At 35.6% G+C, this 14,384-nt stretch overlaps 1 protein-coding gene across 1 annotated transcript in view; it reads right to left on the reverse strand.

The window, feature by feature from the left end:
- The window catches only part of ORC2 (origin recognition complex subunit 2), a 66,355-nt gene that overhangs the window by 33,407 nt on the left and 18,564 nt on the right, over window positions 1–14,384 (reverse strand). The window contains exons 3-11 of the mRNA XM_059476520.1: window positions 13,991–14,093; window positions 13,033–13,111; window positions 11,917–12,018; window positions 6,005–6,184; window positions 4,059–4,139; window positions 3,329–3,444; window positions 2,465–2,560; window positions 1,502–1,618; window positions 734–821 (exon numbers count right to left, since the gene is read on the reverse strand). Coding sequence (XP_059332503.1) covers window positions 734–821; window positions 1,502–1,618; window positions 2,465–2,560; window positions 3,329–3,444; window positions 4,059–4,139; window positions 6,005–6,184; window positions 11,917–12,018; window positions 13,033–13,083 — 831 coding nt within the window. The 5' untranslated portion in view covers window positions 13,084–13,111; window positions 13,991–14,093. The remainder of the gene's footprint in view (window positions 1–733; window positions 822–1,501; window positions 1,619–2,464; window positions 2,561–3,328; window positions 3,445–4,058; window positions 4,140–6,004; window positions 6,185–11,916; window positions 12,019–13,032; window positions 13,112–13,990; window positions 14,094–14,384) is intronic.

A 14,384-nucleotide genomic window follows, 5' to 3' on the forward strand; every position in this document is an offset into this window, starting at 1 on the left:
TGATTCTCATCCCTACATCTGACAAAAATTTTTCCTTTCTCTCTTTCAACCTTCTCATCCTTCCCACTCACATCCACCTGCATCCAGCCCAGTTTCACCACTTTCCCCATTTCTCTTTTTTCATGACTGGAACAGCAAATATGATGAAAACTGAAGAAACCCCACCCCAATCAGAACTACTCCATCTTACTGCTGGTCCTCCAAACATGGTAAAGATTAAGATTTGTGTGACTTTTATCAAACATAAGCTGGCATTGACTCTGAGACTGGAGCTCCTTTCCACTTTCAGCTGCATCCTGCTGTTGCTTTCTCTACTTTGTTATCAGTTAAAACCCACAGCTTATTCTCAACCCTGATGAAGGTCTAGAAGCAAAAAAACCACCTTTTTTGCAACCAATGCCCTGTAACATACAACTATTCAGTTAAGCTTCTTTGAACCACTCATCAGTAGCTTATGTCAAAACAACATAAACATTTTGAGCCAACTATAATACATTAGCAAAATCCTAGCCATCAGTCTCAATGAGTCCTAGCAGATCCCAACACCCTGGCTTAATACTCAGCAGAAAAAGTATGGTATAAATAGCCATGTTGCAAACACCAGCTGTTAACAAATCACTTGCATTTGATTGTGCAGTGAATGGACACAAAAGCTTTCATTACCAGCCCACTTCAGAAACACATCCATACTCCTCTTAACCAGGCCCATAAATCACAGTGGATTGTTTCTTACCAGCAGGGGCTGTGAGTAGAGTTCAAGCTGTGCTCTGTAAATTATGTCCTCCAATACCTCCTGGCCAAGCTCCCACTGACCATTATATCTAAAAAGTAAAGGCAGACATTTATCTTCCACATCTTATGAAAACAAACTTGTTCTCTTTTCTGCTTTTTTCAGCTTTGCACTTCTCAGCTTATGCAGAAAATTCATCAACTGTATGTACACCACAGTGTACATTCACTTCTTTCAGCACTACAGCGTGTTTTGTTAACTTCTTGGTGTAACAAGAAAGCTCCCCCATGTTCCCTCCAAACAAGACAAAATTGAAGCCACAATCAGGACAAACTTTAAAAAAATGGGGTCAATATGCAAACGCTAATGCTACTTAGCAGAACTGAATTTGCTCTAGAAATGTATTTTTGCTACCTCAGATGCTACTGACATTTAAGAGGTCTGCATTTCATCAGTTTATCTTGGCATCCAAGCTCATTATGCTTGTGAATAGAAGATATCTGTGGTACTGGCAAGATGGAAAAAACTGAAACCAGAAGCCTAACTCTCTTCAGCACCTACTGCTGGCCCTTCATCACCTAATTCAGTGCTGACAAAAATATTTTCTAATCTGTTGGCTGAATAAGCAAGTAATGGGAAATATACTAATTGATTACAAACTTGTGCTATGAATCTAAATATTTTTTTCAATTATAAACCAACTGGCATTTATATTTTAATTCATGTAAAAGCAGACCTTTCTCTTCAAGTAAGAAAACCCTGTCCACTTACATGGCGTAATAGACACCTGTGAGCAGCTGCACCATGAAGTCAGGGTCTAACACCACTCTACCACAGTGCTCTTTCCAGCGTTTCTCATGCTGCCGTGGAAATCCACTCACACACAGCCTGAAAACAACACCATTACAGGAAAGTATTAACTCCACAAAGAATACAAATGTCTTCACATCACAGAGATTTTAGTTATTTTAAAATAGAAATACATAACACAGAACATTCTTATGCTGCAGTTTTGTAGCAGTGCCTTGATACGCGGCTCACTGAAAGCCCAGTGTTACTCCCATGTAGCCAATAATTCCTCCACCAGTTTTCCTCAAATCATAACCAGCTTCTAAAGAACAAGATGCTCTCCACTACCAGCCTGGACACTCTCCCTAAAATTCAATAACTGAAACCAATTTTCTTTATAGGAAACATTTCAGTGGTACAGAAGAGAAGTATGTCTCCTCCCATCTAATGAATAATGACAGCATGCAAGTCACCTTGTAACTAAAGTCAGATAACACACTTATTATAATCTTGATAACTGCTCTCAGCTGCCTTGTAAGAAATATTTCTGACTCTTGAAAATAGGGTCTGTCTTCCCATATACTGCCTACATTAAAATCAGGATAATTTATTATATCCTTATTGCATCAGTTTCCTATCTGGATCTTCATCACAGAAGCAACACATGGCCACTGATACATAGCAACTGTGGCACTGTCTCCAAAACAACAGAAATCTCCTGCATATAAAATGTTGTCTTGCTTCTCTACTCAAAGAACAGATCAAATTTTCAGATGCAGGAAAATGAAACATATTTGGCAAATTCAGCATAGCCACAACTCAAGTGAAAATGATGGAAGCATACCAAGAACCAATCTATCCCCATCAGAAAGTACTTTTCTTTACTGGATGAATATTTTAAAATCTACATGACCCTGAAGACTACTTCAAAGGCAAGTGTCTCACCTGGAACCCATTGTACAAAGTGACTGGTAAGAAGAAGCAGGCATGTAGACAATAGCTGAATTGTAACACAGCATAAGAAAGCTCAGCACCTCGAACCTGAAAAGAGAAAAGCAAAATCTTACGTTGTTTATATTCATAATATTTCACTGAAATTAAACACAAGAAATCTACAATTCAGGCTCAAAAAGCACCCTACAGGAAGGGGTGTCAGAAGTAAACACACAAATCCTTTAATCCTCTTTCATTATAATTCACTAACTTGAAACAGGCTATCAAAGGTTCACTATAAACACTTAAATTTATTCTTCTGAAAATCCTGAAAGCCCTTAGCATATGCAGGAACTATGAAGGAAATGAGATACAGCATAATATTTGGACAGTTCTAGAAGTGGAAATGTCTGCAATGCATTCAAAATTATTTTATCAGTTTTCCCAGTGCTGTCTTTAGACACAGGTAAAGCTAACAGTCATTAAACAGCAGGGCAATTTCTCTCACTCCTGTTCTGTCTATCCACTTAGCTCCATTCCCTTTTTCCAGTAGAAAAAAAGAGTCACAGCCCCTGATCAAAAGCTGAATTTTGTTACACTTCTAGGAAAAACTGAATAGACAGCCATAAAACAAAAGATATTCCTTGCAGACACAGAAATGACAGAGAAGTTATTCTTCAAAATCAACTAGTAGAAGAACATACAAGGATGGAACAAAGAAAAAGAGAATTGTACTCAAGACTACTAAGGCTGTTCTCTAGATTTATTGCCGAGCATTTAATGCTGAGGAAGGACTGATCACAAAATAGTTTTGTTTTGTTTCAGGACTTGTCTCCCTAGTGAAGCACCTTTAATATTAAGAGTACATCCACCTACCTGTTCTGTGCTGTGAAGGTTTCTCTTTGAGGATGAAGATCACTGTAAACTACTCTGATAAGATCATGCTGACTTAATGCTCCTTCAGTTAAAGCCATGGATCCAATGGTAGAGGGCTACAAGTAGGTGGTGGGAGAAGGAAGGAAGGGGGAGAAGTCGTAAGTAAAAATTCCCCAAAAGCATTAAAGCTCCCAACTACCTAAGGCAAAAGATACACTTATCTTGTGATCTGTAAAAATAGTACTCCAGAATACAGTGGAGCTAAAAACATTACCTAGTTTCATTGTTATAAAGTGTACACACTTAGAAGTAATACAGCAGGTGAGAGCAATTTTCAACTTCTATTCTTACATATCCATGTACACTTTGTCCTAATCACAGACCTTTTGTCAAGAAACATTAGTGAAAGAAACACACAACTGCAAGTTCTAACTGAACTAAGGAAGAGTTAGAAAGAAGATTGCTTTTATGCTAACATGTAAGAGGAGAAAAAAAGCAGTTGCAACTACAACATAACTCTATTAAAAACAGGCAGTCAACAAAGATTTTTGAACATTTATATACCTGCTCTTCTACAAATTCTATAGCATTCTATTACACTAGCTGCAAGCTGTAGACATTGAAAACTTACTACAAGAAGATGCATCTAAAATGGCCTGTGGCATCAAATGGATCCAGTTTCCATTCCTTTAATAGATCAAATTTAAATTTACCATAGTAGCTCTCTTACCTCATGATATATTGAGGGTTTAGATAATGAAGGGATGGTGAAAGACAAAACTTTGTTATTTCCATCTTTGTCAGCAATTTCCTGCATTAAAAACAAAACCAGAATTCAAACAGGAGTAAGGAGACAGGAGTGGAATGATTTTCAGCTCTTAGAAGGAAGTTAATAAATAAGTTAGATGTCCTGATCTGATAAGACTATTAACACCCCAAGGACTTTGTGCATTTGCAGAATATCAACAATAGCAACATACATATTTAACAAGAGGGAAAAGACCTCTATTACAGACTGCTCTGCAGAATTAGTGTGCAATACTTTAAAAAAACCCCAGCACTGGCTCTTTAATCAGTGAGACTAAAGATACTGACACAGAAGGGCTGATGAGTCACTTGCTGACAATGGGTAGTATTTCATAATAAATGCACCACAGAGAAAAGGTGAAATCAAGGGGACTAGCAAAGTTTCCTCAGGAGGAAACACACACAGTATTTTCTTCAAAGGCTTTCAAACTGGTCAGATTTTGTAGTTGCTAGGCTACTACATAAGCAAACCCTGCAGTTTTAAAAGAAAATATACTGCGAGCAATTACGTAAGATAACACCAAAAAGGAGTCTAAAATCCTGCCTTTGCACTTTGTACAGCAAATTTTCAAACAATAAGCTCCAGTCATTCCAGTTTATGTAAAAGTTTAGCCCAGGGCAGCTCAGTACTTGTAGTAGGCTTCAAGGATTATAACAGGAGAATGGCTGACAGAATTTGTCAGAACACAGAAGATTTATTTACCCCTTTCTCCTTCTAAGTATTCAGAAAATAACTTCACTCTCAGTCTATGTGCAGAAAAATATCAGCTTCATTAAAGAAAAAAAATAGTGGAAGCCACTGTTCATTTTGAGGTCTCTTTCTTTCTGAATATGGAGAGAATGAAGAAATTACTGTCCTTAAAAAATATGAATCACCAACATGACTTTCAAATGAACTGCAGAACATTCTAGGAGGAGGAAAGATAAATGTACTACTTCAATCCAATAGACAGCACAAAAAATCCATTTCCAAGCAGCTTCCAGTGTTTTTTTTCTATAAAAATAAATCTAAAATAACTAGATCGTCCAATTGTTAGAGCTGATCTACAGATACATAACTAGAATACATTTTAAGAATCACAGTTTGGCTATTCTGTATCTTATGTGTAGAAATACAATGCACAATTGAAAGGAGGGGTTTACAATGACATTAGAGGGAAGGGTGATATTCAGTAGAGTATGTTTCAAGGTCCTATACCACAGAAATTCCACTGGAGACTGTTTGATAAATTCAGCAGTACTGCCACAAGAGACAGTCTCATAACATTAAAAAAGAAAACATTTTCAGGCCAGGGTAAGGATGTAAAAAACTACTTTTACATCCAATAGCCAAATTGAGTAATTTACAGTTGCTTATTCTTAAAACCAAAGTTCCCCTCAAGACAATTATCTTACTCAAATGGCCACATGGATGTATCTGAGTGCTCACATGCAGAATGGCTTCACCATCAAACTACCCCCTTAAAATAGACATGTTCAGAGTACATGGGAGGGCAGGGGAAGTGACACATCAAGACTAAGTATATGTGCCTGACAATCATAAGAAGTCTTATTTTGCAACATTAAGAAGGCCTTCCTAATTTCCTTACAAACAGAAGTATATAAAAGTTTGAAAAAGTCCATGAGATGATCCTTTCCAGTGCAAATATTTTATCCAAAAAGATAATTTAAAAAAAATATATATCTTTGCAAACACATCTTTACTAAACCTTCATTACATTATGCTTTTCCCTGTATTAAATACACTCTCCTTTAAGTGTATTTTAATTTTAAATATCTTGTTCTAATAATTTACTTTATTCCTAGCAGTCAGCAATGCAAAACTTCAGATCAAAGCTGTCCTCAGCCATTGCCACTCATCTCACTCACCAGGTTGTAAATGCCAAGCAGCAATGCCTCAATGCAGCCGTTGCTCTGCCTGTCCCTGCTGGCAGTGAGACGCAGATACACCCAGATCAGCTCTGGCAGGAACTGCAGCGTGAATCTCTTGAGCCGGACTTCAGAACTCCGATAAAGTTCAAAGAGCTGGTGGCAAACAGGCTCAAGGAGCTGTGGAAAGGCAAAAAAGCTAATCACTGACTGGTAGGCTTCTCTAATAAGGGAGAGTGAACAAATCAAGGGGCTATATCATATAGCCACTGCAGTCAGTACAAATTGCATTTCCTGCTGGCAACTGAGTGAATGAATCACACTGGTATCTGTAAGGACAGACATGTGGGACACTGGTATACAGTATTTGGACATGTGGCCACTACAGCCACTATCATGTGTGCTTTGATAAGATTCTTCTCTAAGGCTATCAGTACAAGATTTATTCTCTGTACAGGTACTAATTTAAGGTGTGTGACAGACACGTGGTTTGAACTCCGTGCACTGTAAAACTTTAGTGCAGTTGTAAGATCTATGGAAGCACAAAGGTCAAAGATCAGCTGCTAATGACAAGTCTATTGACAGAAATATGAATTAATTTCTTACCTACACCTTTCGAGTCTCAAAACCAAGAACTGAGTGTGTTCATTACAATGCAAACTGATCTTTTCATTTTGAGTTGCAGTTCAGGTTTCTCTACAAGAATGAAAATAAAGGCTCCTATCCAGTCAGTGTGATAAAAGCATGAGGTAAACGTGCCATATTAACAGCCTATAATGCTAAACCAATAACTAAGACTCATCCATGAAACTTTTAGGCAACAGGAAAAAAAGCAGGAAGAATCACACTGAACAGTCTCATTCTTTCCCATGACTAATCAAGTTTTTATTACCGAAATCAAAACTTGATTGGAAAAAAATCTAAAAATTTCTTAAATTTCCATTACAAACTTTTGTAATGTTTGTGACCACTATCTAATATTGTGTTATACTAAATGTGATGATCTGACATAAGGAAAGTATTTATGGGATTCACTGCCCAAAAAGGCAGGGGCATACATGTAACCTAAGGCATCCATACTCATATAGAAGAGCTAGAGACAGAAAATAGAGGCCAGAATCTCAGGTCCTCATTCTAACAGTACATGCTTCATGCAGCTCTCTTAGACATACAGACATACAGATTAGATAAGGCATATATGACCCTCCTTTCACTCCCAGGCATATGCACCTGGGACTTTCAGAGCATTAGCAGCATATTTAATGGGCTTTGATGCATTCTTTTTTCATTAATTTGTCTATTCATCATAATCATAGTATGACAAACTTCCTGTAGAATTGAGAGTCACACTTTTGCTATGCTGCACAAAGATATATTTCTGTGGTTTACTGTGAACCATCCATCCTCTTAAAAAACTTAGGAGTGCCTTGCTAAAAGCTGAGGGACCAACATTTCTGCAAGTGAATAGCTGGAATGTTTGATAAATGTGCAATGCCATAAAGCTCTACCAATTTCACATACCCATATTTACACTTAGATATTTTACACTGGTACATCACAAACACGAAACATAAATTTGACAGAATTATCTATTAAGAGAGCATCACCCAGGAAACAGTTTCATTTCTGAATTTCACTTCACACAATATTCCAGTCAATGTAGCACACCATATTTAACCAGTGATTACGTAAGCCATAACATGACATTTACGTAAAATAAAACTCAGCTGTCAGAGAAATCTCTTCTTAAACAAGGCTCTGGTGTAAGTACCTTGTGTAACAAGGGTCTGATTGACAGACTTCTTACTCTAAGCTAGAGGCCAGTGTTTACAACAAAAGCAAAGAGAAACTCTACAAGGAGAATGAAGAAAGAGGACATTGACAATGTTGACACAGAATGAGAGAAGTCCAGTCATTTAAAACAAATGAATTTTTACAAGTCATATAAATCTGTCTATAGGCATAGACATCCATATTTATATGCATGTATAGAAAGACAGATAGATAGAAAGATATAAAATAACCCAGCCACTTAAGTTTTGGCTTGGGACCTAATGGAAATTTGAACTCTGTAAAGCTTCTATTAGAATCACTTAAAGGTAAAAATGGTACAGCTTTCTGGTAGTATATTTATTCCAGTATTTCATACATGTATAGCACTTTATGTTCAAAAGTGCCATAAGTATATACTTTCTTAATCATTATTTACTTAGTAGAGACTCCTATCTAAAAGTGACAATAATTCTTAAAACCAACTGTTACAGTAAATGTTCTAATCCTCAGAAATAGAACTGTATCCTTGCTTTATGAAAGACCTAACATATTTCAGATGTTCAAATTTAAAAAGCAGTTACAAAGTAATTTGGACATCACTAAATAAATTTGTAGATTTTTTTCTTTCAAAGAAAATATGATTAAGAGGAGAACAGAAAGAAGAAGAAGAAACCTCTGAAAAACAAAACATGCAAGCATATCTGCAGCGAGATGACAAGTGCAAGAAAAGCTAAAAATATTATCTGAAACCAGATATATACAATGGCAATGCTATAAATAGTACTCGTATTAGATTAGAGATGACAGCAGCCTAAAGCTGTTTCCTACTTGAAATCAGCCAGTCTAATCCAAGTCCCATTAAAAAGAGTGGAAAAGAAAAATTTATTTTAGCTAAGTCAGATGACACTCAACCAGAGCAGTTACTAAGTTTATTCTACCTACATTCAAATGCAAATTTTATAAAATTAGTCTTTTAAGACTAGGAAGACATTCTCCCTAGAAAAATACAAGCAGTATCCAGTCAGTGGTGCTGCAAGCATTCAAATTCTCCTTATTTTTAGTAGTTGTCATATTTGTTGTGGAAAATGTTTAACAACTGCAATTACATAGGTAAAAACCTGTGACTACTAAAGCACTTGTGCTGTGTTCAGAGCTGGAAGAAAAGCTGTAAGCTTTTTCCACAAGAAAAAGCTGCCATCACAAAGATGCTACAACACCAATATTTTCAAAAGCACAACCACCCAGGATTTTCCCATCAAAGTACAGTATGATAGCCTCCCACCTGGAAACACAAGATTTGACATTCTGAGAAAGAACAAATGTTCTCCTTACATCCTAGTTACCTGGCTTTCCAAAGAGCCAGCCTCCTCCAAGTAATTCTCTGAATACACATACTGAGAAGACAGTGGATAAACAGAGGAAATGGAGCTTTTGTCATCAGTAATGGGTGTATACATGAACTGGCACACATTTTTTAATCCCCAAGATCTTTCAGTCCAAAGTTAAAGCAAACTGTGTAGCACAGAAATCAGAAAAAAAATCCAAAGTAAAATATCTCTTACAATCCTCTCTTTTTCCTGACAAACAAAATTTTAATTATAAGATCTTTCCTATTAGCATAAGCAGCAAAAGCATTAAAAAAAGGACATTTTTACTGGCTTAAACATGCAGCGAGCATCAATGATCTAGTTTTCACTCTTCATTTTATTCCTCAGAGATGCAAACCAGTCATGTTTTAAGGAAGATGATGAATAGCCTTCCTTTGGCTTATTTTACAAGTTTTCCAAATGCTAAGAGTCATATCTTGAAGTTAAATATAATGTTTTAGAAAACGAATGACAAATATTGCAATACTTGCCTTTCTGAAGAATTCAATTGCAGAAAATAAAATATGCTTACTTTAGACTTAACCATACCATAATGGGTGAAACCATTTATTATTTCAAGAGTACTGGGTCTGGGCTTGCTTGGCATTACAAAGGTGATCTCACTCTGTTTCATAGCTGCCCTGAGTTAAACCTAATTAGCACCCCATGAATATTCAATATTTGAATTTCAGTAACTTGACATCCATAGAGTATTGTCTACAGCCATAAACCAATCCTAAAAATTATAAAACTATCTGAAAAACAGAACTTCAAAAGCATTTTACTTGTGAATTCCAATACCACACATAAATCAATATATTATTTGGTTTAATTGGTTGTATATGAGCAATACCACTCTCTACACTTTTAGCAAATTTCTACTCCAGTCATCTTTATCTTTATATTTAAAAATGTCAGGGCACTTCCTCAAAGGCAAATAGCAACAATTCTATTTAACTTATCAATATGCTTGCCCTCATTTAATAGCTCACAAACAGTAGACACCTGCAAAAGAGAGAAACAGCTTGGTTGTTTAGTTCCTAAATATGCTGATTCCATGTAAAATTAATAATCCTGGTCTTATCAAGATAGAATGATGTGATTCTAGAAAAAATTGTGTTTGCCCTAAACAGTTTGCCACTTATTAGAAGTTTTAAAAATCAGTCAACTTTATGATTAAATTGCACTAAAGAATTGTCCATCACGTTTAAGAACCCAGAAACAGTATTTTTATAATAGTCTTCCACATGCATTTAATCTTCATAAGCCATGAATTACCCTTCTAACAAATAATGCCCTATAAAGCATATTTAAAAACCCCTCTTAGAGGGGGGTTTTTTGTTAGAGACAAATATTGTTAGAGACAAATATTACTACACAATTATGTAAAGTAACGAATTCACTTTGGTTATATTCCTCACAAGCAAATAACTTTGGAAGAAGTACAACAAGGAAATACATCCTGCCTTAACAAGTAGAACCTGAAGCTGGACATCTTTGTGTCTAGGATTGTTTATCTTACACGTGGCAGCAGAATCAGGCTGAAACTGCAACAGCTGTTCCAAAGAGTAATATTTGACAAGCACCAGTGAGCAGTAACATAAGATCACCCTAAAAAGATTTGCAAATCTGGTTCTTTTCTCTTTAAATAAAATAAATCAAATGCTTATTCTCAAAACAATGAGAACCTTTTACATTTTCAGGAGTCTACATAAATACATAGACAGCAGCAATGGTGGCTTCAGGTTGAAGAGAGAATAACAGCAGCTTTTCAGTACAAAGAAAAAGGTCACTATGCAGGTTATTTATAATACTGAAATGAAGCTGACAGCTATGAAGCCTTTTTTTTTTAATTGCATGATCATTATGCAATCTCCTTGAAGCTAAATCAAGCACTCAGCTTTCTAAAACAGCTAAGCTGTACTTAGGAAAATGAAAAACTTCCTTGCTGTGTACACTACCCATTTAATTTATAAATATATGAGAAGTCACAGATGATACACCAAGTATTTGTAAGCATTTTATCTAAAGTAGTTGACATGTCAGAGAATGGTATGCTTGCACAATTTATTCAGAACTTATTTTTCACACACTTGCCCAGAAATGCTCCTCACAGAAGCCAATGGGTTGCAAAGCTCAGTTTAATGTCACTTGCAAAATGAATTATGTACAAGGGTAAGCTAAGTTTGCATTGTGTCTATTTACATTTTGGGGCCCTGGTTCTGCTCTTGTTTACAGCAGTGTAAACCAAATTACACAGAAGTGATACTAATATAAGCACGAGAAGATCTTGTTATCTTAATGGCATTTAAAAAAAGGTTGCATCTTCCACCGCAACACGCCACCACACAAGAAGTACATGGGTCTTTTTGAGTTTCACTGTAAGGCCTACTTTGTCTCTGTTATGACTGAAAGGTGGTTTCTGGGAACTGGAAAAAAAAAAACTAAAAAAAAGAGCCAAGCTTGAAACCCTCCCAAATAAAAAGAACCCCAAACCAAAACACCAAAACCAACCCCTGCCAAAAAAACCACAACAGTCAGCTGTGGCAAGGAGAACCTAGCAGACAGCATAAACATTAATTTTGGAAGCAGATGAGATTGTGTCTTACTAGAAAGGCAATAAAGTAACTGCAAAAAACAAGAGACTAAACAGAGGGATGATACCCATGGAAAAAAAGAATCAATCTTCCTCTGCTTTAGTTTCTCCAGTTTAGGTTGTAGAGGTGAAAGATCCAGGAATGAGAATAAAAATAGTTCTTTAAAATCTCCTACCTCATTGTTTGGGTCTTGAATGACCTTATAAAGAGCTGGTACCAGTGGTTTTTTTCGGTGCAATGTAGCTGCATAGCTGGAAATTTGTGATTCAGGTAATGCCTAAAGAAAAAAAAAAAGAATGAAGTCTCATCCCAACAGCCAAGAAAAGTCTTGAAGTTCAGTAAATTTTCAGACTTGTAACCTAACTGTTGAGTACAAGTCCTTCTCCATACAAACAGCATTTGGGAGCACTAAACCACTTTCAGGCTTAAATCCAAAAACAGTTTAGACTCATCTTCCATAATTCATTTGCTTTAGTTTGGTATGAGGAATCTCTTTCTTGACAGCCTGTATTTAACAGGATCTTTTTGAAGACTTCATCAAATCAACTCAACTTATTTAAGAGGTGTCAAGAGTATAGAATGAGCATGGACAGTCTCGAGTCTTCCCTGAACAACCATGTTTGTGGATTTTGCACCCTTGGAACTTAAGCAAATTTCCAACAACAGTACATGATGACTTACTCTCATCAATGATTGAGGAACTACTAATTCTTAATTTAAATAATAGAATAATTTCTTATCAGTCATGAAATCCTGTTTTCTTGTCTATGCATTACCCTGTATTTCACTCAGCATATTTATCAACATGCAAAATAGCTTAAAAATACTTCAAATCCTTCACGATGAAACAATTCTATGCAGCTCACGGGGAGGGGGAAAAGTAAAGTATTTTCCTTTCTTTTTTTTTTTTAAGTCCAAATAAATATATACTAATTATTTTTAAATTTGAAAGTTCTTCAATTGCAAATTTGGGCAGCATTATCCAGCTGTTAGTTAAATTCTAACAGCTTGACCTACACAAAACACACATTTAAAAGACCACATTGCTATTGTAGTGTTCTGCTCTGCAATAATAAACAATAAAAATAAACTACTTATTAGAATTATGCATTACATATTATGTAACAGTCAACTCAATTATACAGACCTTTGGATGTTTATGAATTATAAAAAACTGAAAGATAAAGTAATAGAAATTTAAAATGTTAATTATTTGATATTAAAAAACCCCACTACTACGTTTGGTGGTATTGAGCCAATGGTTTAGACATCATTAATCTTCCCAGTTCACCTTGAATTCTGACAGCCATTCTTCCACCACACCTCGTTCTGATCCCAGCATTTTCTTACTTCTTTTGCTTCTCTCTTACCTTTAGAAGAAAAATAAGAAGTTAAATATTAGTTATGGTAGGAAAATTTAGTTTTTTACAATCCTCCCCAATGAAAAGCTGTTAATGCCTTTCCAATAAGATTATATAATACAAAACAATTTAAAAGGTTGCATTTTGGACAATCAGTCCCATTATTTAACAGTAATTTAACTGTTTTCTTTGTTTAGTCTAAAATGCTCTGCATAAATGGGGAAGGAGGAAAAAGAAGGATTCAGTGCTTCAGGCCACTTGTCTTTCAGTTGCGTTTTGAAAATTACTTAGGTTCAACAAAATTTACATACAAGTTACATCATGGAAGTCCTACAATAAATGACCTTTTGGTAGCCAGACTAGATGACTGGAATCATAAATTCTCTTGTCAGAACTTACTTGTTTTTGTATTTATTTTGTAAGTTATTTGTATTTAAGAACAATCAGTATTTGTTAAATGAAAAGTGAAGTGAAATAAGATAAAAGGCTTCCCAACACATTTTTTGAGTTAATGTATCATTTTTTCAATGGCCCTTGGCAGGAAATCATTAAGAGAATACCAATTCTCTTGAGGGTAAGGAACTGCTTCAGATTTCTAAAGCGTGTTTAAACATCCTAAAATACAACAAATTCAGAAATAACATGAATTTAAATTCAAGTAACACTTGAGTGACTTATTTCAGCAGAAGCGCTGAAAAATAATTCTGTAAAATAACAGGACTAATTAGATCTCTGCAAACAAAAGTTTACAAAGACATCCTGATGCCATGTCAGAGTGATACACGTATATAATTTAATTTAAAACATCATAGCACATGAAGCTGAGTGTGCTTCATGTGCTATGAGGTTCATTCTGCCTGGATAAAAACCTGCAACATTAAACTTTACCTCTTTAAAGAAGTCAGTTTTCTAAAGGAGGAAGAGGAGAAGGAATGCAGAAATTTTTCAACCTGGGATGCATTTGTCAAGCCTTCAAGTACTGCCCCGTTTTCTAAAAGACAAAAAAAAAACATATCATGATCACAAAATCAGGAAAAAATATAGTAAAGTAAAACAAGTATTTATTGGCCTTACAAATTGAAGTTCACTAAATATTCCTAAGTCCACAAGAATCCTTCTGCAATAAAGCAATTTGCCATTAAAAAAAACAAAAAAACCCCCCAAAAAACCAAAACCAAAACCAAACAAAACAAAAAAAACCAAAAAACAAACAAAAAAAAGGGTCAGTGTTTTAGCAGGAGGAAGGGAGGAACTGCCTTCATCCAAACAAAAGATTTTTGTC

Source organism: Ammospiza nelsoni, chromosome 7, assembly GCF_027579445.1.
Source record: "Ammospiza nelsoni isolate bAmmNel1 chromosome 7, bAmmNel1.pri, whole genome shotgun sequence".
Taxonomy (NCBI): domain Eukaryota; kingdom Metazoa; phylum Chordata; class Aves; order Passeriformes; family Passerellidae; genus Ammospiza; species Ammospiza nelsoni.